A 23086-nucleotide genomic window follows, 5' to 3' on the forward strand; every position below is an offset into this window, starting at 1 on the left:
TGTATTTTTGGAGGCTGATTTGGCGTTTTTTTTTTTTTTTTTTTTTTTTTTTACACCTTTATTTAACTAGGCAAGTCAGTTAAGAACACATTCTTATTTTCAATGACGGCCTAGGAACGGTGGGTTAACTGCCTTGTTCAGGGGCAGAACGACAGATTTTTACCTTGTCAGCTCAGGGATTCAATCTTGCAAGTAGTTTCCAGATTCGACCATATTAATGATCTAAGGCTCGTGTTTCTGTGTGTTATTATGTTATAATTAAGTCTATGATTTGATAGAGCAGTCTGACTGAGCGATGATAGGCAGCAGCAGGCTCGTAAGCATTCATTCAAAATAGCACTTTCGTGCGTTTTGCCAGCAGCCCTTCGCAATGCATTGCGCTGTTTATGACTTCAAGCCTGTCAACTCCCGAGATTAGGCTGGTGTAACCGATATGAAAATGGCTAGCTAGTTGGCCGGGTGCGCGCTAATAGCATTTCAAACGTCACTCGCTCTGAGACTTGGAGTAGTTGTTTCCCCTTCCTCTACGTGGGTAATGCTGCTTTGAGGGTGGCTGTTGTCGATGTGTTCCTGGTTCGAGCCCAGGTAGGAGCGAGGAGAGGGACGGAAGCTATACTGTTACACTGGCAATACTAAAGTGCCTATAAGAACATCCAATAGTCAAAGGTATATGAAATACAAATCGTATAGAGAAATAGTTCTATAATAACTACAACCTAAAACATCTTACCTGGGAATATTGAAGACTCATGTTAAAAGGAACCACCAGCTTTCATATGTTCTCATGTTCTGAGCAAGGAACTTAAAATGTTAGCTTTTTTACATGGCACATATTGCACTTTTACTTTCTTCTCCAACAGTTTGTTTTTGCATTATTTAAACCAAATTGAACATGTTTCATTATTTATTTGAGGCTAAATTGATTTTATTGATGTATTATATTAAGTTAAAATAAGTGTTCATTCAGTATTGTTGTAATTGTCATTATTACAAATAAATAAAATATATATATTTTTTAAAGGCCGATTAATCGGTACCGTTTTTTTGGTCCTCCAATAATCGGTATCGGCGTTGAAAAATCATAATCGGTCGACCTCTAATATATTCCAGAATGTTATGAAGAGTGATCAGAATAATTGCAATTAATTGTAAAGTTCCTCTGTGCCATGCAAATGAACTGAATCCCCCAAAAACATTTCCACTGCATTTCAGCCCTGCCACAAAAGGACCAGCTGTCATCATGTCAGTGATTCTCTCGTTAACACAGATGTGAGTGTTGACGAGGACAAGGCTGGAGATCACTTTGTCATGCTGATTGAGCTTGAATAACAGACTGGAAGCTTCAAAACGAGGGTGGTGCTTGGAATCATTGTTCTTCCTCTGTCAATCATGGTTACCAGCAAGGAAACACGTGCCGTTATCATTGCTTTGCACAAAAAGGGCTTCACAGGCAAGGATATTTATTGCTGCCAGTAAGATTGCACCTAAATCAACCATTTATCGGATCATCAAGAACTTCAAGGAGAGCAATTCAATTGTTGTGAAGAAGGCTTCAGGGCACCCAAGAAAGTCCAGCAAGCGCCAGGACCGTCTCCTAAAGTTGATTCAGCTGCGAGATCGGGGTACCACCAGTACAGAGCTTGCTCAGGAATGGCAGCAGGCAGGTGTGAGTGCATCTGCACGCACAGTGAGGCGAAGACTTTGAGGATGGCCTGGTGTCAAGAAGGGCAGCAAAGAAGCCACAATTTTGTCTAAGAACACAGCCATGAATAAAGGATGGTACCAACACATCCTCCAAGAGCAACTTCTCCCAACCATCCAGGAACAGTTTGGTGACAAACAATGCCTTTTGCAGCATGATGGAGCACCTTGCCATAAGGCAAAAGTGATACCTAAGTGGCTCGGGGAACAAAACATCGATATTTTGGGTCCATGGCCAGAAAACTCCCCAGACCTTAATCCCATTGAGAACTTGCGGTCAATCCTCAAGAGGCGGGTGGACAAACGAAAACCCACAACAACTCCAAGCATTGATTATGCAAGAATGGGCTGCCATCAGTCAGGATGTGGCCCAGAAGTTAATTGACAGTATGCCAGGGCAGATTGCAGAGGTCTTGAAAAAGAAGGGTCAACAATGCAAATATTGACTCTGCATCAACTTCATGTAGTTATCAATAAAAGCCTTTGACACTTATGAAACGCTTGTAATTATACTTCAGTATTCCATAGTAACATCTGACAAAAATATCTAAAAGACAGCAAACAGCAAACTTTGTGGAAATGAATGTGTCATTCTCAAAACCTTTGCACACGACAGGAAAATTGACAAATTTATGCACCTCAAGAAAACATCCCTGGTCATCCATACTGCCTCAGATCTGGCAGACTCACAAAACACATATGCTTCATTTGTAAATTATGTCTCAGTGTTGGAGACAATAGTGCCTTCTGGTTTGCTTAATATAAGAAATTTGAAATGATTTATACTTTTACTTTTGATACTTGAAGTATATTTTAGCAATTAAATTTGATACTTAAGTATATTTAAAACCAAATTATTTTTTACTTTTACTCAAGCAGTATTTTACTGGGTGACGTTCACTTCAGTCATTTTCTATTAAGGTATCTTTACCTTAATAGAAGTAACTAGAGCTGGGAGATATGGACACAAATCTGAATCGAGATAAATGGACCCATTTTTTACAATAACGAAATCAGCAATACATTATTTTGGGGAGAGGTGCTCAAGCGCTAGGCGATATGGACCAAAAGTAATATTGTGATAAATTTAACAATTTTGCTCCATAAGAATACATTAAAAAAAAAAAAAATATATATATATATATATATATATATATATATATATATATATATATATATATATATATATATATATATATATATACACACACACACACACTTTCAAAAAAATGGGTAGTTACCTTACAAATGTTTTTCCAGTGGAAATGTAAAACAAGTTAGCTATTTCATCGAACATACCCAGAGAATGCATGATTGATATTTTGATGTGCAACCTGTCAAAATTGGATCCAGAATAATCAAATATTTTTGGCTCTTCAGACAAATTTGCCAACATTTGTGCTTATTGGTCTATATTATTCACCACCTGAGGAAGTAGGAACTCAAAACACTTAGCTAGATTGCTAACTAAATATATGATGTAGGCTGGCCTACAACATCCTACAAAAAACTTTCCAGCTGAAGGCATAGGCTACTTGATGTAGGCCTATTCAATGCAAATTGCACAGTCTGCTCCGTGGGCGCACCATTTGATTTTGAATCTTAAAAAAGATTCCTTAAATTAGAATTTTTCTACAATTATTTATTTTGGGCCTTTCTGCTATTAGCCCATACAAACACAACAAATAACAGATTCACTACATGGAACAGATAGTCCTGAAGTGTCTGTCCTATATCTGAGAGACACGAAAGATAAGGAAACAAACCTGTATTTAATACATTAATTTTGGCACTAAACAGTGTCCATATTCGGAAAGTATTCAGAGCCCTTGACTTTTACATTTTGTTACGTTAGTCTTATTCTAAAATGGAATAAATACAACCTCAATATAGACACACAACACCCCATAATGACAAAGCAAAAACTGTTTTTTTTTAGAACATTTTGCAAATGTATTAGAATTTAACAAAAAATATATAAATATTACATTTACATAAGTATTACGATCCTTTACTCAATACTTTGTTGAAGCACCTTTGGCAGCGATTACAGCTTCAAGTCTTATTGGGTATGACACTACAAGCTTGGCACACCTGTATTTGAGGAGTTTCTCCCATTCTTCTCTGCAGATCATCTCAACCGCTGTCTGGTTGGATGGAGAGCATCACTGCACAGCTATTTTCAGGTCTCTCCAGAGATGTTCGATTGGCTTCAAGTCCGGGCTTTGGCTGGGCCACTCAAGGACATTCATAGACCTGCGTTGTCTTGGCTGTGTGCTTAGGGTCGTAGTCCTGTTGGAAGGTGAACCTTCGCCCCAGTCTGAGGTCCAGAGCATTTTCTTTTTTTAGGTGCCTTTTGGCAAACTCCAAGCGGGCTGTCATGTGCTTTTTACTTAGGAGTGGCTTCCGTATGGTAGAGTGGCCAGAAAGGCCTGATTTGTGGAGTTCTGCAGAGATGGGAGCACCTTCCATAACGACAACCATCTCCACAGAGGAACTCTGGAGCTCTGTCAGAGTGACCATTGGGTTCTTGGTCAACTCCTCCCTGACCAAAGCCCTTCTCCCCGATTGCGCAGTTTGACTGTGTGTCCAACTCTAGGAAGAGTCTTGGTGGTTCCAAACTTCTTCCATTTAAAAATGATTGAGGCCACTGTTCTTGAGGACCTTCAAAGCGGGAGAAATGTTTTGGTACCCTTCCCCAGATCTGTGACTTGACACAATCCTGTCTCGGATCTCTATGGACAATTCCTTCTACATCATAGCTTGGTTTTTGCTCAGACATGCACTGTCAACTATTGGACCTTTATATAGACAAGTGTGTACCTTTCCAAATAATGCCCAATCAATTGAATTTTCTACAGGTGTACTCGAATCAAGTTGTAGAAACATCAAGGATGATCAATGGAAAAACAGGATGCGCCTGAGCTCAATTTCAAATCTCATAGCAAAGGGTCTGAATACTTATGTAAAAAAAAAATGAAAAAATGTTCTCGCTTTGTCATTATGGGGTATTGTGTGAAGATTTAGTTTTTTGTGAATATTTAATCCATTTTAGATTAAGGCTGTAATGTAACAAAATGTAGAAAAAGTCAAGGGGTCTGAATACTTTCTGAATGCACTGTACTTCCATCATTTGTTTTACTGGTACGGGGGCTTTCGAATGAGATTTTTTTCCCCCCTTCTCCCCAATTTTGTGGTATCCAAATTGGTAGTTACAGTCTTGTCGATGCAACTCCCGTATGGACTCGGGAGAGGCGAAGGTCGAGAGCCGCGCTTCTTTTCCGAAACACAACCCAGCCAAGCCGCACTGCTTCTTCACACAATGCCCGCTTAACCCGGAAGCCAACCACACCAATGTGTCGGAGGAAACACCGTACACCTGGTGACTGAGTCAGCGTGTATTAGGCCCCGCCCGCCACAGGAGTCACTAGAGCGCGATGGGACAAGAACATTCCTGCCGCCAAAACCCTGCCCTAACCCGGACAACGCTGGGCCAATTGTGTGCCGCCCCATGGGTCTCCCGGTCATGGACAGCTGCGACAGGGACTGGACTCGAACCAGGATCTTAGACTACTGCTCCACTCGGGAGGCTTTCAGACAAGTATTGTGACGCCTGTGGGCGTCCTAGAGCAAGACAACCAACATGTACAGTACCAGTCAAAAGTTTGGACACACCTACTCATTCCAGGGTTTCTTTATTTTTTACTAATTTTGTACATAGTAGAATAATAGTGAAGACATCAAAACTATGAAATAACACATATGGAATTATGAAGTAACCAAATAAAGTGATAAATCAAAATATATTTTATATTTGAGACACTTAAAGTAGCCACCCTTTGCCTTGATGAAAGCTTGGCCCTCGTGGCTTTCTCTCAACCAGCTTCGAGGTAGTCACCTGGAATGCATTTAAAATTAAAATACAATTTTATTGGTCATATACACATGGTCAGCAGATGTTAATGCGAGTGTAGCGAAATGTTGTGCTTCTGGTTTGGACAATGCAGTAATATCTAATAAGTAATTAACTAATTCACAACAACTACCTTATACACACAAATGTAAAGGGATGAATAAGAGGTGTGCCTTGCGAAAAAGTTAATTTGTGGAATTTCTTTCCTTCTTAATGCTTTTGAGCCAATCAGTTATGTTGTGACATGCTAGGGCTGGTATACAGAAGACAGCCCTATTTGGTAAAATACCAAGTCCATATGACGGCAAGAACAGCTCAAATAAGCAAAGAGAAATTAGTGAAGACATGGTCAGTCAAAGCAGTTTCTTCAAGTGCAGTCGCAAAAACCACCAAGCCCTATGATTAAACTGGCTCTTATGATGACCGCCACAGAAAACATAGACACAGAGTTAACTCTGCAGCAGAGGATAAGTTCATTTAGAGTTACCAGCCTCAGAAATTGCAGCGCAAATAAATGCTTCAGAGTTGAAATTACAGACACATCTCAACATCAACTGTTCAGAGGAGACTGCGTGAGTCAGGCCTTCATGGTCGAATTGCTGCAAAGAAATCACTAGTAACGGACACCAATAAGAAGAGACTTGCTTGGGCCAAGAAAAACGAGCAATGGACATTAGACCGGTGAAAAGCTGTCCTTTTGGTCTGATGAATCCAAATGAGATTTTTGGACCCAACCGCCATGTCTTTGTGAGCCGCAGAGTAGGTGAACGGATGATCTCGGCATGTGTGGTTCCCACCGTGAAGCATGGAGGATGTTGCCTGATGGTGCTTTGCTGGTGAAACCGTCGCTGATTTATTTAGAATTCAAGGCACATTTAACCAGCAAGGCTGCCACAGAATTCTGCAGCGTTACACCATCCAGTCTGGTTTGCGCTTAGTGGGACTATCATTTGTTATTCAACAGCACAATGATCCAACACACCGCCAGGCTGTGTAAGGGCTATTTGACCAAGAAGGAGAGTGATGGAGTGCTGCATCAGATGACCTGGCCTCCACAATCACCCGAACTCAAACCAATTGAGACAGTTCGGGATGAGTTGGACCGCAGAGTGAAGGAAAAGCAGCCAACAAGTGCTCATCATATGTGGGAACTTCTTCAAGACTGTTGGAAAAGCATTCCAGGTGAAGCTGGTTGAGAGAATGCCAAGAGTGTGCAAAGCTGTTATCAAGGCAAAGGGTGGCTAATTTGAAGAATCTAAAATACAGTTGAAGTCGGAAGTTTACATACACTTAACTTGGAGACATTAAAACTCGTTTTTCAACCACTCCACACATTTCTTGTTAAGCTATAGTTTTTGCTAGTCGGTTAGGACACCTACTTTGTGCATGACAAGTAATTTTTCCAACAATTGTTTACAATAAACAAAAGTTTATTTCACTTATAATTCACTAAATCACAATTCCAGTGGGTCAGAAGTTTACATACACCAAGTTGACTGCTCCTTTAAACAGCTTAGAAGCTTCTGATTGACTCAAATGATGTCAATTAGCCTATTGGAGGTGTACCTGTGGATGTATTTCAAGGCCTACCTTCAAACGCAGTGCCTCTTTTGCTTGATATCATGGGAAAATCAAATCAGCCAAGACCTCAGAATTTTTTTTTTTGTAGACCTCCACAAATCTGGTTCATCATTGGGAGCAATTTCCAAACGCCTTTAGGTGCCACGTTCATCTGTACAAACACTAGTACGCAAGTATAAACACCATGGGATCACGCAGGAGTCATACCGCTCAGGAAGGAGACGCGTTCAGTCTCCTAGAGATTAGCGTACTTTGCTGTGAAAAGTGCAAATCAATCCCAGAACAGCAGCAAAGGACCTTGTGAAGATGCTGGAGGAAACAGGTACAAATGTATCTATATCCACAATAAAACAAGTCCTATAATCGACATAACCTGAAAGGCCGCTCAGCAAGAAAGAAGCCACTGCTCCAAAACTGCCATAAAAAAGCCAGACTACGATTTGCAACTGCACATGGGGACAAAGATCGTACTTTTTGGAGAAATGTCCTCTGGTCTGATGAAACAAAAATAGAACTGTTTGGCCATAATGACCATCATTATGTTTGGAGGAAAAAAGAGGGATGCTTGCAAGCCGAAGAACACCATCCCAACTGTGAAGCACGGGGGTGGCAGCATCATGTTGTGGGGGGTGCTTTGCTGCAGGAGGGACTGGTGCACTTCACAAAATAGATGGCATCATGAGGAAAATTATGTGGATATATTGAAGCAACAAGACATCAGTTAGGAAGTTAAAGCTTGGTTGCAAATGGGTCTTCCAAATACACAATGACCCCAAGCATACTTCCAAAGTTGTGGCAAAATGGCTTAAGGACAACAAAGTCAAGGTATTGGAGTGGCCATCACAAAGCCCTGACCTCAATCCTATAGAAAATTTGTGGGAAGAACTGAAAAAGCGTGTGCGAGCAAGGAACCTACAAACCTGACTCAGTTACACCAGCTCTGTCAGGAGGAATGGGCCAAAATTCACCCAACTTATTGTGGGAAGCTTGTGGAAGGCTACCTGAAACGTTTGACCCAAGTTAGACAATTTAAAGGCAATGCTACCAAATACTAATTGAGTGTATGTAAACTTCTGACGCACTGGGAATGTGATGAAAGAAATAAAAGCTGAAATAAATCACTGTACTATTATTCAGATATTTGACATTATTAAAATAAAGTGGTGATCCTAACTGACCTAAGACAGGGAATTTTTACTAGGGTTATATGTCAGGAATTGTGAAATACTGAGTATTCATGTATTTGGCTAAGGTGTATGTAAACTTCCAACTTCAACTGTATATTTTGATGTGTTTAACACCTTATTGGTTACTACATGATAGAGGTTGACCAATTATGATTTTTCAACGCCGATAGCGATTATTGGAGGACCAAAAAAAAGCTGATAGCGATTATTGGAGGACCAAAAAAAAAGCCGATAGTGATTAAAATCGACCGATTTGTGTGTGTGTGTGTGTGTGTGTGTGTGTGTGTGTGTATATATATATATATGACAATTACAACAATACTGAATGAACACTTATTTTAACTTAATACAATACATAAATAAAATCTATTTAGTCTCAAAGAATGAAACGTTCAATTCGGTTTAAATAATGCAAAAACAGTGTTGGAGAAGAAAGTAAAAGTGCAATATGTGGCATGTAAAAAAGCTAACGTTTAAGTTCCTTGCTCAGAACATATGAAAGCTAGTGGTTCCTTTTAACATGAGTCTTCAATATTCCCAGTTAAGAAGTTTTAGATTGAAGTTATAGGAATTATAGGACTATTTCTCCCTATACCATTTGTATTTCATTTACCTTTGGCTATTGGATGTTCTTATAGGCACTATAGTATTGCCAGCCTAATCTCGGTAGTTGATAGGCTTAAAGTCATAAACAGCGCTGCGCTTCGAGCATTGCGAAGAGCTGCTGGCAAACGCAGGAAAGTGCTGTTTGAATGAATGCTTACGAGCCTGCTGCTGCCTACCACCGCTCAGTCAGACTGCTCTATCAAATCAGACTTAATTATAATATAATAAAAACACACAGAAATACGAGCCTTAGGTCATTAATATGGTCAAATCCGGAAACTATCATTTCGAAAACAAAACATTTATTCTTTCAGTGAAATACAGAACCGTTCCGTATGTTATCGAACGGGTGGCATCCGTAAGTGTAAATATTGCAGTTACATTGCATAACCTTCAATGTTATAATTATGTAAAAGAATGGTCTTCACACAGTTCGCAACGAGCCAGGCGGCCCAAACTGCTGCATATACCCTGACTCTGCTTGCACAGAACGCAAGAGAAGTGACAATTTCCCTAGCTAATATTGCCTGCTAGCATGAATTTCTTTTAAATCATCACCCGCCTGGTGAAGTAGGCTGTGATTCGATGATAAATTATCAGGCACCGCATTGATTATATGCAACGCAGGACAAGCTAGTTAAACTAGTAATATCATCAACCATGTGTAGTTAACAATCACTAGTTAAGATTCATTGTTTTTTTATGAGATAAGTTTAATGCTAGCTAGCAACTTACCTTGGCTCCTTGCTGCACTCACGTAACAGGTGGTCAGCCTGCCACACAGTCTCCTTTTGGAGTGCAATGTAATCGGCGTCCAAAAATGCTGATTAACGATTTATGAAAACTTGAAATCGTCCCTAAATAAAATCGGCCATGCCGCTCGACCTCTACTACATGATTCCATATGTGTTATTTCATAGTTTTGACGTCTTCACTATTTTCTACAATGTAGAAAAAAGTACAAATAAAAACCCTTGAATGAGTAGGTGTCCAAACTTTTAACTGGTACTGTATGGGTTTGTTCAAGTCTCACCTTTTCACAGAGGGTTCATTTGTGACCAATGTTTTTTTTTTACATTGTGTAAAAATAGAGACTGAGCTAGAAAATGGTATATCATACACTACAGTTGAGGAACAATGGGGAAAGTAATTCTGCTTTGAAAGTTGATAAACTTGTAACCCAACTTTGAGAAAATGGCCCTTGAATGTTTTGGTTCACCTACTGGAGAGCTCTTCTTTGTCTATACCCATTCAGCATCGTTCATACCTTCTTAAGCCTTAGCCCCACCCATCTCTTGAAGGAGTCACATGTGAGGCCATGTGTTAAACAGAGTGAGTAGTGTACTAAACAACCAAACATTTCAAGACTAAAGGCTGGTTTATACTACGTCTATCGACATGTCTGTAGACAGTTGTCGAGGTGACATCATGAACATTCGATTGTCGTCCGACATTAAACTTGTAGTTATGAAAAAGTATAAAACACAAAAACGACAGGCTGCATGACATCAGCAGCCTGGTGGTCCAAAATAGTATAACTGGTGTATTTTAACACCAATAAACCCACCCGTTTAAAAAATGAATTTAGTATATTTAAATTTGGCAAACCAAGCAACGTTTAGGTCATTACTAGATTGTTAGTTCTAACAATGACTATATCATAGCTGACAACGTCTTAACTTTGGCTAATTAGTATTCATTATTTACAGGAAAATAATTAACGGCGAGGTAATTACAGAAAATAGCTGACGGTTGTGAGTGTAACGAAATAAAAGCAGGGCATGCTACTGGAGAATTTTAGAACTTGGACACTGTCTCCTTGGCCTAACGTTATATCCTAATTTGACTTTGGTGCAGGTCATGCTGTTCTTCACATTACCTTCTCTGGTAAACACACACTATATGAAATATCATATAAATGCATTTGTCACATGCACAGGATACAGAAGGTGTAAACAGTACAGTGAAAAGGTTACTTGCATAGTGGAGTCTTGTTTAGCCAGTTGAACAATGAACCAAAATCCCAACTCATAACATTACCACCATGCATGAACCTGCAGGTATCTAAAGCTAACCAACTAGGTTCAATGTTAGCTAGCTAACATTAGGCTATAACTGGCAATGCAAACAGCATTTTTTGTTGTTGTTGCAGTTTGTGATATTGTTCAAAAAGGCTGCGTTAGAAAGGATTACCTACACATACTGAGCAGCTCATGTTATAGACAGAAGCATGCTACATGGCAAACCAATCTGAACTCATGTCTCAGCATGTCCAGCCCATCCATTATCTCAGCCAATCATGGCTTGCGGGAAGGTTCCTGACTTTTTCCATTGCTATTTACAGATGGCATGCAAGCTTGTTATTAAGGCACATGAAAGTTCACATGTTCCAGAAGGCATTTCTGACAACAACAAAAAACACATTTTGATAAAAAAAATCTAATGTTTACGTTCAAATGCCTCTCCTGTGAGGTAGTGACGTGCGACATACGCCTAGTTTCTTGAAACGAGTCACAGTGTGGACCAAACAGATCGGACACTAGACGATTTTGTGAGAAGACAGACTTTCCGGATATCTCATGGTCTGACAAACACTTCTCTTGCGCTGTCACTGTTCACCGCAGATGCTGATTTCAAGGTTTTACAACGAACCTAAAAAATATTACACGGCATTGCTCCTACCCATTTTTCCAATTTGGTCCTGCCATACATACCTACACATACGCTACGGTCACAAGATGCAGGCCTCCTTAATGTCCCTAGAATATCTAAGCAAACAGCTGGAGGCAGGGCTTTCTCCTATAGAGCTCAATTTTTATGGAATAGTCTGCCTATCCATGTGAGAGACGCTACCTCGGTCTCAACCTGTTAGGGCTAGGGGGCAGTATTTACACGGCCGGATAAAAAAACGTACCCGATTTAATCTGGTTACTACTCCTGCCCAGTAACTAGAATATGCATATAATTATTGGCTTTGGATAGAAAACACCCTAAAGTTTCTAAAACTTTTTGAATGGTGTCTGTGAGTATAACAGAACTCATATGGCAGGCAAAAACCTGAGAAGATTCCATGCAGGAAGTAGCCTGTCTGACAAGGTGTCGTTCTTCTTGCCTCTGTTTATTGAAGACAGAGGATCTTTGCTATAACGTGACACTTCCTACGGCTCCCATAGGCTCTCAGAGCCCGGGAAAAAGCTGAACGATATCGAGGCAGCCTCTGGCTGAAACACATTATCGCCTTTGACAAGTGGCCGATCAGAGGACAAAGGGCTTAGGTGCGTGCCCGAGTCGAACCCATGCTTTATTTTCTTTCGTCTGTTTACCTAATTGCAGATTCCCGGTCGGAATATTATCGCTTTTTTACGAGAAAAATGGCATAAAAATTGATTTTAAACAGCGGTTGACATGCTTCGAAGTACGGTAATGAAATATTTAGAAATCTTTTGTCACGAAATGCGCCGTGCGCTTGACCTTTATTTACCATTCGGATAGTGTCTTGAACGCACGAACAAAACACCGCTGTTGGAACATAACTATGGATTATTTGGGACCAAACCAACATTTGTTATTGAAGTAGAAGTCCTGGGAGTGCATTCTGACGAAGAACACCAAAGGTAATCAAACTTTTCTAATAGTAAATCGGAGTTTGGTGAAGGCTAAACTTGCTGGGTGTCTAAATAGCTAGCCCTGTGATGCCGGGCTATCTACTTAGAATATTGCAAAATGTGCTTTCACCAAAAAGCTATTTTAAAATCGGACATATCGAGTGCATAGAGGAGTTCTGTATATATAATTCTTAAAATAATTGTTATGCTTTTTGTGAACGTTTATCGTGAGTAATTTAGTAAATTGTTAGTAAATTCCCCGGAAGTTTGCGGGGGGTATGCTAGTTCTGAACATCACATGCTAATGTAAAAAGCTGGTTTTTGATATAAATACGAACTTGATTGAACAAAACATGCATGTATTGTATAACATAATGTCCTAGGTGTGTCATCTGATGAAGATCATCAAAGGTTAGTGCTGCATTTAGCTGTCTTCTGGGTTATGTGACATTATATGCTAGCTTGAAAAATGGGTGTCTGATTATTTCTGGCTGGGTACTCTGCTGACATAATCTAATGTTTTGCTTTCGTTGTAAAGCCTTTTTGAAATCGGACAGTGTGGTTAGATTAACGAGAGTCTTGTCTTTAAAATGCTGTAAAATAGTCATATGTTTGAGAAATTGAAGTAATAGCATTTCTAAGATATTTGAATAACGCGCCACAGGATTCCACTGGCTGTTACGTAGGTGGGACGATTTGGTGCCACCTACCCTAGAGAGGTTAAGTTTTCATTGAAGACTCATCTCTTCAGTAGGTCCTATGATTTGAGTGTAGTCTGGCCCAGGGGTGTGAAGGTGAATGGAAAGGCACTGAAATGACGAACCGTCCTTGCTGCCTCTGCCTGGCCGGTTCCCCTCTCTCCACTGGGATTCTCTACCTCTAACCCTATTATGGGGGCTGAGTCACTGGCTAACTGGTGCTCTTCCATGCCACCCCTAGGAGGGGTGCGTCACTTAAGTGGGTTGAGTCACAGACGTAATCTTCCTGTCCGGGTTGGCACGCCCCTCCGGTTCGTGCCGTGTGGGAGATGTTCGTGAGTTATTAACCTGAGACAAGGCCGAGTATAAGTTGGTGGTTGTCCCCAGTCCACCTGGTCGTGCTGCTGCTCCAGTTTCAACTGTTCTGCCTGTGGCTGTGGAACCCTGACCTGTTCACCGGACGTGCTACCTTGTCCAGGACCTGCTGTTTTTGACTCACTCTCTACCGCACCAGCTGTTTCTAACTCTGAATGATCGGCTATGAAAAGCCAACTGACATTTACTCCTGAGGTGCTGACCTGTTGCACCCTCTACAACCACTGTGATTATTATTTGACCCGGCTAGTCATCTATGAACATTTGAACATCTTGGCCATGTGCTGTTATAATCTCCAACCGGCACAGCCAGAAGAGGACTGGCCACCCCTCATAGCATGGTTCCTTTTGGCCTTTCTAGGGAGTTATTCCTAGGCACTGTGCTTCTACAACTGCATTGCTTACTGTTTGGGGTTTTAGGCTGGGTTTCTGTCTAGCACTTTGTGACATCGGCTGATGTAAAAGGGGCTTTATATATACACATTTGATTGATTGAGATGCGAAAGTGCGACATAAGTGGACTGCAGAGCATGTAAGCGGAGCGAGGAGCTGAGCGTTCCCAATTTCACTGGAACGAGGCGCGAGATTCCCAAAGGCTGGAGCGTCAACCTCGCCCGCTCCAATTTCGCTCCAGTAGCGCTCACTTCAAGAGCTCAGGGCATGCCTGGCCCGCATGCATTTGTGGTCTACTTGTGTGCCGCTACCGACCCTTGCTTTAGCTACTGTCATGGAGTTCGCTAAATATTTTCATAAAGAAACTGATAAAACACACAGGTGCTAAATCAAGGTGACTTACAAAGATGAGGGCCAATAGAGGGAGTGCAGTGATGTAGTTTCCACAACTAAATAATCATTGTGGAATCTGCAAAGACATATCCCGAAAGCATGATAGTGTACACACTACGTGCACATGCGAAAAGAAAGGAACGAGGTGGGTAGATAACTAAGTGTCATTTTTATTTGCGAACAAAAAATCTGATCTCAAACATTGTTAATTTTTTTTTTTATTATCTATACAAATAAGCCATCATTAATTTGGGCCCAATAGGCCTGGAACTTTCCCATGTTCAAGGAGTTTTACGTTTTGATTGGGTTATTTTGACTAAAAACATTTAGACCTACAGTGAGGGGAAAAAAGTATTTGATCCCCTGTTGATTTTGTATGTTTGCCCACTGACAAAGAAATTATCAGTCTATAATTTTAATGGTAGGTTTATTTGAACAGTGAGAGACAGAATAACAACAAAAAGATCCAGAAAAACACATGTCAAAAATGTTATAAATTGATTTGCATTTTAATGAGAGAAATAAGTATTTGACCCCCTCTCAATCAGAAAGATTTCTGGCTCCCAGGTGTCTTTTATACAGGTAACGAGCTCTTAAAGGGAGTGCTCCTAATCTCAGCTTGTTACCTGTATAAAAGACACCGGTCCACAGAAGCAATCAATCAGATTCCAAACTCTCCACCATGGCCAAGACCAAAGAGCTCTCCAAGGTTGTCAGGGACAAGATTGTAGACCTACACAAGGCTGGAATGGGCTACAACACCATTGCCAAGCAGCTTGGTGAGAAGGTGACAACAGTTGGTGCGATCATTCGCAAATGGAAGAAACACAAAAGAACTGTCAATCTCCCTCGGCCTGGTGCTCCATGCAAGATCTCGCCTCGTGAAGTTGCAATGATCAGGAGAACGGTGAGGAATCAGTCCAGAACTACACGGGAGGATCTTGTCAATGATCTCAAGGCAGCTGGGACCATAGTCACCAAGAAAACAATTGGTAACACACTACGCCGTGAAGGACTGAAATCCTGAAGTGCCGGCAAGGTCCCACTGCTCAAGAAAGCACATATACATGCCCATCTGAAGTTTGCCGATGAACATCAATGATTCAGAGGACAACTGGGTGAAAGTGTTGTGGTCAGATGAGACCGAAATGGAGCTCTTTGGCATCAACTCAACTCGCCATGTTTGGAGGAGGAGGAACGCTGCCTATGACCCCAAGAACACCATCCCCACCGTCAAACATGGAGGTGGAAACATTATGCTTTGGGGGTATTTTTCTGCTAAGGGGACAGGACAACTTCACCGCATCAAAGGGACGATGGACGGGGCCTGTACCGTCAAATCGTGGGCGAGAACCTCCTTCCCTCAGCCAGGGCATTGAAAATGGGTCGTGGATGGGTATTCCAGCATGACAATGACCCAAAACACACAGCCAAGGCTACAAAGGAGTGGCTCAAGAAGAAGCACATTAAGGTCCTGGAGTGGCCTAGCCAGTCTCCAGACCTTAATCCCATAGAAAATCTGTGGAGGGAGCTGAAGGTTCGAGTTGCCAAACGTCAGCCTGGAAACCTTAATGACTTGGAGAAGATCTGCAAAGAGGAGTGGGACAAAATCCCTCCTGAGATGTGTGCAAACCTGGTGGCCAACTACAAGAAACATCTGACCTCTGTGATTGCCAACAAGGGTTTTGCCACCAAGTACTAAGTCATGTTTTGCAGAGGGGTCAAATACTTATGTCCCTCATTAACGCAAATTAATTTATAACATTTGACGTTTTTTTTCTGGATTTTTTTGTTGTTATTCTGTGTCTCACTGTTCAAATAAACCTACCATTACAATTATAGACTGATCATTTGTTTGTCAGTGGGCAAATGTACGAAATCAGCAGGGGATCAAATACTTTTTTCCCCTCACTGTATCTATCTATCTATCTATCTATCTATCTATATATAAAATTAAATAGAAACTCTGCCCAGCCTGGCAAGAATGGCCAAAGGGGTGTTAGCCTCACCAGTGGCTCTGCATGTGTGGAGAGCATATTCCCCGCTGCTGGCCTGCTCTCCAGGCACCATCGCATGAACCTGAAGCCACAGAGTGGCCAAAACAAACAATTTTTTTTTTTTTAAATAAAGAAATAAATAAAAAAGAATATAAAAAGGCACTAAGTCATTTTTTGTGTCATTTGTATTTATTTTAAATAAGTCACAGCCTATATGCGCAATTTATAGACTAATGATTTAATACAACGAAATGTTGTTTAAATGCTGAGCGCGTTATGTCCCTACCAGCCTATTGTGTCACACACGCAAATGCTCCAATGTATTTGTTTGTAGGCTATAGCCTTGAAAGAATATAGCCTAAATAATTAATGTTTATTCCTTCTAAGGCTCCCCGTCTGGCTCATGACCTATTTAGAGTGTTTATATGCTGTTTAATATGACATGTAGCCTATTTGAAATATGCGCTTGTTACAGTCACCTTTTCATGTTAATTCAAATACTTTTATTCAAATTCATAGGGTTTGATTTCAATATTATAAAACCAAAATGGTAGTCAAACAAAATAGGTGGTTGTTGGTTAAATTGTGATTTTAATGAATGGAGCGAATTTGGAGCAGCAGTTTTTTTCCTGTGAGCACAGAGCGATTTTTAGGGGAGCAGTAGGAACGGACATGGAGCGCCAGAGAGGAAGCGCCACTCCATGAGCAGGATTTTCCAACTGCTCAACTCCGCTCACATGCACTGGTGGACTGAGACAAATCCAACGCAAAAAACCCCCATGTCTCTAGCTTAAACTGAGATATTTTTAAAGGGGATTTTTGTATTATGCTAATTCAATTGGCGTGGATATCGACCTTAGGGGTTTTTAAGAAGTCAGAAATACATACAGAAAGCTGTGACTCTTTTCTCTGTAACAAGAACAGCAGTTAATTGCATGTTTTTCCACAATTGCATTTTGAGCAAGGGTCATATGCTTGTGCTTCTCAGAATGCATCGCTCCCTTTGTGCACAATGGCAGTGAGAGTGGCTCGGTCACACATCAGCTGACAGTGAAACATGAACAGACAGATACTTTCATAATAGGAATCAACATAATGCATAGGCTATTACTGTTGACCAAATAATGGTTTTAGAACAATAAAACAGGAACGCTGAGTAGCAAAAATCATAGAAAATGACTGATGTATGCAAAATTCTTCGGTAAGAGGGAGGCAATGCCGGTGTCTGTAATTTTCGGTTTATAGTTGCAGCTCTAACAGTAGAGGGGTTAACAGCTTAGCTTCCTTTACTGTCCGACTGCCCCATACTGGGCTCAAACCAGTGGTTCGCAACACGTGACCACCCTCCTTGACAATGTTCAAATCAATTGAGCCATACAAAAAGGTAGTGATTGGATGGCTCCATCGGCATCATTTCAAGCTAGCTGTGGAGTGAGCTTACAGCACGTTACTAACTCTGTTACATAGGACTCGACCTAACCGAGAGAGATCATGATGAGCCTTCAAAATGGGGAAGTCCAATAAAAAATAAAGTGTTATCTGTGTGGCTATTTTTACAGCCAGTAACTATGGTGTGAATTAGAGAATTTGACAACATTCCTCCAGTAAAGTCTCAGATTACACAGACCACACGACTAACACCCAAACACCAGTTGTTCATAGTTTCAACGTAAGCCATGTTAAATGGCTGAGGCTTAAAACAGTCATTAAAAGTCGGGGTGGAGCAGACAGTGATACAGGAGTAGTCAAGTACGTGTAGGAGGGCAACACCAGACAGACAGCAGTGGGGCTGGGCTGTGGTATTTCGGAGGTTTGTAAATTGATCGCTATACTGGCTCTGTGAGGCTGCACTTTACTTCCCCTATCAAACCATCTACAGCCAATCTGCTTTAGCCAATTCAATGAGCAAGGCATGCATAGGCCTAGTATATTCAGTAGGCTACACCTGAAAGCCTTCTATACCATTAGGCTAGGCCATATTCTTGCAATCTCTGGGCTCTGAAGGAAGAACCACTGCACCACTCTCTCTTAGGCTTTTCCATGGTACACTTTGGTCAAGTTCAGCCCTCACTTGGGTACATCGGCACAAACTGGCATTTCAAAAAAGACGACATGTACGCAACTATGTATCTGGCTGTGTTAAGCCACTGACCTATTTGATCTAGATCGTTTGTATGCATTGATATGTAGGCTACGTGTGCCTTTAATTTGTTTTTATGTAGTTCTGTCCTTGTCTATTAATGTTCTGTATTATGTCATGTTTCATGTTTTGTGTGGACCCCAGGAAGAGTAGCTGCTGCTTTTGCAACAGCTAATGGGGATCCTAATCAAATACAACAAAAAAAGCTACAGGGGTAGGGTTCTGTACATTCAGCATCTCTCAAGTGGAGAGTAAACAGCTAGCTAGCAGTATTTCAAGCTTTTCGGTGGAGCAGTGGGAAAAAGGTAACATTTGGAGAACAGTGGAATATCCCACCCCTGTATTGAGGTATGTTTTCCAACCTATATCCCGTGCCGTCTCCAAGGTGTCTTAATGTAACGCAGGAGATGAACATAGTATGTTGAGGGCGATGAAACAAAGGAAGCAAAGTGGGCAGGGGGACCATTGGGCAATGCGAGCATGGGTGAGACCAAAGTTGGAATAAACCTAACTTTATTCAAATACTCTGCGACTTTGTGTCGTGTTTGACCAATTGAAGCTCACTCTACTGTAGTTTCCAGCCCCTAGTGGATTGACTGTTGATACGTAGCACTACCTCGCCTGCTTACACCAACATGAGGGCGAAGCAAGCCTGGCTATCAGAACGAACATATGCGTTAAAGGGATCTCTGCCATTACCGTGATTGCGTTCCGACCCCAGTGCAGCTCAGTGTAAACAAGCGTAATGGTAGTGTCGCTATCTTCTGGCGATCATCACGCTAGACAGTTGGACCTATATTTAAATCCGAGATTCAACACTACAATCATATGTCACACACAAACGGCAGTAAATAGCACATTTTCAGCATTCATTGTGCAAAGAGCGTTAACAGGAGGAGTAGGTTGCTAGCTTAGCTAACGTTAGCTGCTCATTCGTGAGAAGTTCAAGACATGATCACAAAGCGATAGAGACAAATGCAAGCACAACGTTTGTTACAATGTTTTCGATTAAGAGGGTAAGAGGTTAACTTTGATGAAATTGTTATATGCTGCACGGTTCCTATTTTAGAGCTAGGACCGTACAAGGAGTCTGCATTTGAGATTCGCAAAGGAGCGGAAGTTGGGCAGAGCGGCTGCCGAGCTAAAAATAATAACTAGACTAACGTTAGCCGAGCAATTATCGCGGTTTGTTTATCCAGCTTTTATACACAGTAGCTTAAATAAAAGCATGCACATACAACCCTAAAGATATCGCAAATCCTCCAATGTGGATAAAAACGACATCTTACCTTAGCCTCATCAGATAACTGCTCCTCATGATCCGCCATCTTTTCTTCCGGCACCACCAGCTTGTCGAAGCCGAATCACAACTTCGGCAACATCATACAGTTGATTTTGATTTGTGTGCACATACATATTAAATATGTCATTTCACCAATCAGGGACTAATTATTATCCATAAGCACTTCAGTCCTACTTCATGTGTTGAACATACAGTCCATGGTTTTGAAAGCATATGTTTGGTTAAAACGAAATGACATTGAAATAATATAGTTGTAAATTGTGTTATATATTATAAGTATAGCATGCGTGTTAAAAGTACCCAGTTAGAATTAATTGCCAGTTGTATCTTGTTTCTGATTTTTGTGGGGTGAAATGTATTTACCCCATCTGACCACATTTGCAGTAATGTATCAATGCAACAGGGATATGCATGTGGTATACAGTAGGTAATTCAGTACCGTGGATGCGCTATTTATTTCCACTAGATGGTACTGTAATCCTGCATTGTGAACTACTCTGATTAATTACTGTGGTAAAATGTATAAACCCTGAATCGCCATCAGACATGCTTGAGTACCAGTGAAGGTGAATACGACAAGTGCACACATCGGAAAGAAGTGAAATCCCAGATAGACAAACTATTACCCTACTGTGACAATACACGCTAAAATGTCTTATTAAGTGTTTTGTCCAGATAGTGGTCCAGGCTTTATCCGCCTCCATCAACCTACGCCAATGACGTACACTAGGTAAAGGTGGAAACAGAAATATTGGATTGCTTGAAATGAGAAAAAGTAATTATCAAGGGATTATTTGAAGCGGAAGAGAAATATGCTACATTTGATTTACTGTATTAACTCCAAATATGATGTTGAGCTTTGTAGGCCTAGGGTCATCTTATCTTTCTCACTGGTTGGTTGTTTCCAGCCGATTATACTAGGCAAGTTATAGGCCAGGGATCTCTAGTTAATATAATACCTTTATGGCTGGGACACTTTTTTTTGTCTTTGAACCAAGTGTGAACTCAATATGACCTCAGCATGACCTTAGCTCATGCTTTCCAAGCTGGTAGGAACCTGACCACAACCTGCAGAATCCCGATGTGCAGCACATATGAGTTGTGCAAGTTAACAAATAAGTCTCAAAGAGTAACTCTCATGAAAACCATATGTTTTAGTTTTAGTTGGGGTGGCATGTAGCCTAGTGGTAAGAGCATTGGGCCAGTAACCAAAAGGTTGCTGGATCAAATCCCCAAGGTAAAAATATATCATCCTGCACTGGGTACCAAAGACATGGATGTCAATTAAAGCAGCTCCCTGCACTTCTCTGATTCAGAGAAGTTGGGTTAAATGTGGAAGCCACAATTCAGTTGAAGGAATTCAGTAGTACAACTGGCTAGGTATCTCCCTTTCCCTAGTTAAGCCTGACTCCTACATGTATTTTGTTATTTTAGTCCTCCCTTCGTCAAATCTGACCATGACTCCATTTTGCTCCTCCCCGCCTCAACAAACCAAAGACTCAAGAGGGAAGTTCCGGTGGTCTGGTCTGACCAATCAGAATCCATGCACCAAGACTGTTTTGATCACATGGACTGGAATAAGTTCCGGGGAACCTCTGGGGATAACATCAATGAATACGCAGACTCAGTCACCGACTGAATTCATAAAAACGTGTGATTCCAATGGTGTCTTTCAAAACTTAACTGAATCAAAAACCGTGGATTGATGGCAGCCTAGTCGGGAAAATGAGAGATGCTGCTTATAAACATGCAAGGTGACGGGGACAATTGTATGGTTATACAGTACAAATACGACCTATGCAGATCGATCAAGATGGCGATACACAAATATAAGGACAAAGTGGAGGAGCAATTCAAAAGGAATGCATACATGAGGATGCTGCTCATTGACTCCAGCTCTGCCTTTAATAACATAGTGCTTTCTAAGCTGACCACAAAGCTCACAGCCCTGGGACTGAACTCCTCCCTATGCAACTGGGTCCGTAATAGTTTGCAAGCCCTGCCACATCCGACGAGTGTTGGAGCCGGTGTAGTACGATTCAATCTTAGTCCTGAATTGACGCTTAGCCTGTTTGATGGTTCGTTGGAGGGCATAGCAGGATTTCTTAATAGCTTCCGGGCTAGAGTCTCGCTCCTTGAAATCGACAGCTCTACCCTTTAGCTCAGTGCGGATATTGCTTGTAAACCATGGCTTCTGGTTGGGGTATGTACATACGATCACTGTGGGGACGACGTCATCAATGCATTTATTGATGAAGTCAGTGACTGATGTGGTGTACTCCTCAGTGGCATGCGAAGAACCCCAGAACGTATTCCAGTCTGTGCTAGAAAAACTGTCCTGTAGCTTAGCATCTGCGTCATCTGACCACTTCCGTTTTGAGCGAGTCACTGGTACTTCCTGCTTTAGTTTTTGCTTGTAAGCAGAAATCAGGAGGATAGAGTTAGGTCAGTTTTGCCAAATTGGAGAGGGAGAGCTTTGTACGCATCTCTGTGTGTGGAGTTTTTTTCCCTCTGGTTGCACATTTAACATGCTGGTAGAAATGAGGTAAAACGGATTTAAGTTTCCCTGCATTAAAGTCCCCAGCCACTAGGAGTGCTGCCTCTGGATGAGCATTTTCTTGTTTGCTTATGGCCTTATACAGCTCGTTGAGTGCCGTCTTAGTGCCAGCATCGGTTTGTGGTGGTAAATAGACAGCTACGAAAAATATCGGTGAAAACTCTCTTGGTAAATAGTGTGGTCTACAGCTTATCATGAGATACTTTACCTCAGGTGAGCAAAACCTCGAGACTTTCTTAAAGTTAGATTCTGGGCACCAGCTGTAATTTACAAATAGACACAGACCACCACACCTTGTCTTACCCAGTGCTGTTGTTCTATCTTACCGATGGACCGAAAACCCAGCCATCTGTATGTTATCCATGTCATTGGTAGAATAGTCTTGATCGGAGCTCATCCATTTTGTTATCCAATGATTGCACGTTGGCTAATAGGACTGCATACACTTTACTCAAAGCCAGTGTCATGTCATTAGTAAAGATTTTAAAAAGTAAGGGGTCTAGACAACTGCCCTGGGGAATTCCTGATTCTACCTGGATTATGTTAAAGAGGCTTCCATTAAAGAACACCCTCTGTGTTCTGATAGACAGGTAACTCAGGCGGTGTAAAGCCATAACACATACCTTTTTCCAGCAGC

The 23086-nt window shown here is 41.3% G+C and overlaps 1 protein-coding gene across 1 annotated transcript in view; it reads right to left on the reverse strand.

Moving 5' to 3' along the window:
- Positions 1 to 19977, reverse strand: part of LOC115152321 (F-actin-capping protein subunit alpha-2-like) — a 58266-nt gene extending 38289 nt beyond the window's left edge. The window contains exon 1 of the mRNA XM_029697094.1: positions 19879 to 19977. Within this exon, the coding sequence (XP_029552954.1) occupies positions 19879 to 19917 (39 nt within the window). The 5' untranslated portion in view covers positions 19918 to 19977. The remainder of the gene's footprint in view (positions 1 to 19878) is intronic.
- Between the last annotated feature and the right edge of the window lie 3109 nt (positions 19978 to 23086).

This window comes from Salmo trutta, chromosome 17 (genome assembly GCF_901001165.1).
Source record: "Salmo trutta chromosome 17, fSalTru1.1, whole genome shotgun sequence".
In the NCBI taxonomy this organism is placed as follows: domain Eukaryota; kingdom Metazoa; phylum Chordata; class Actinopteri; order Salmoniformes; family Salmonidae; genus Salmo; species Salmo trutta.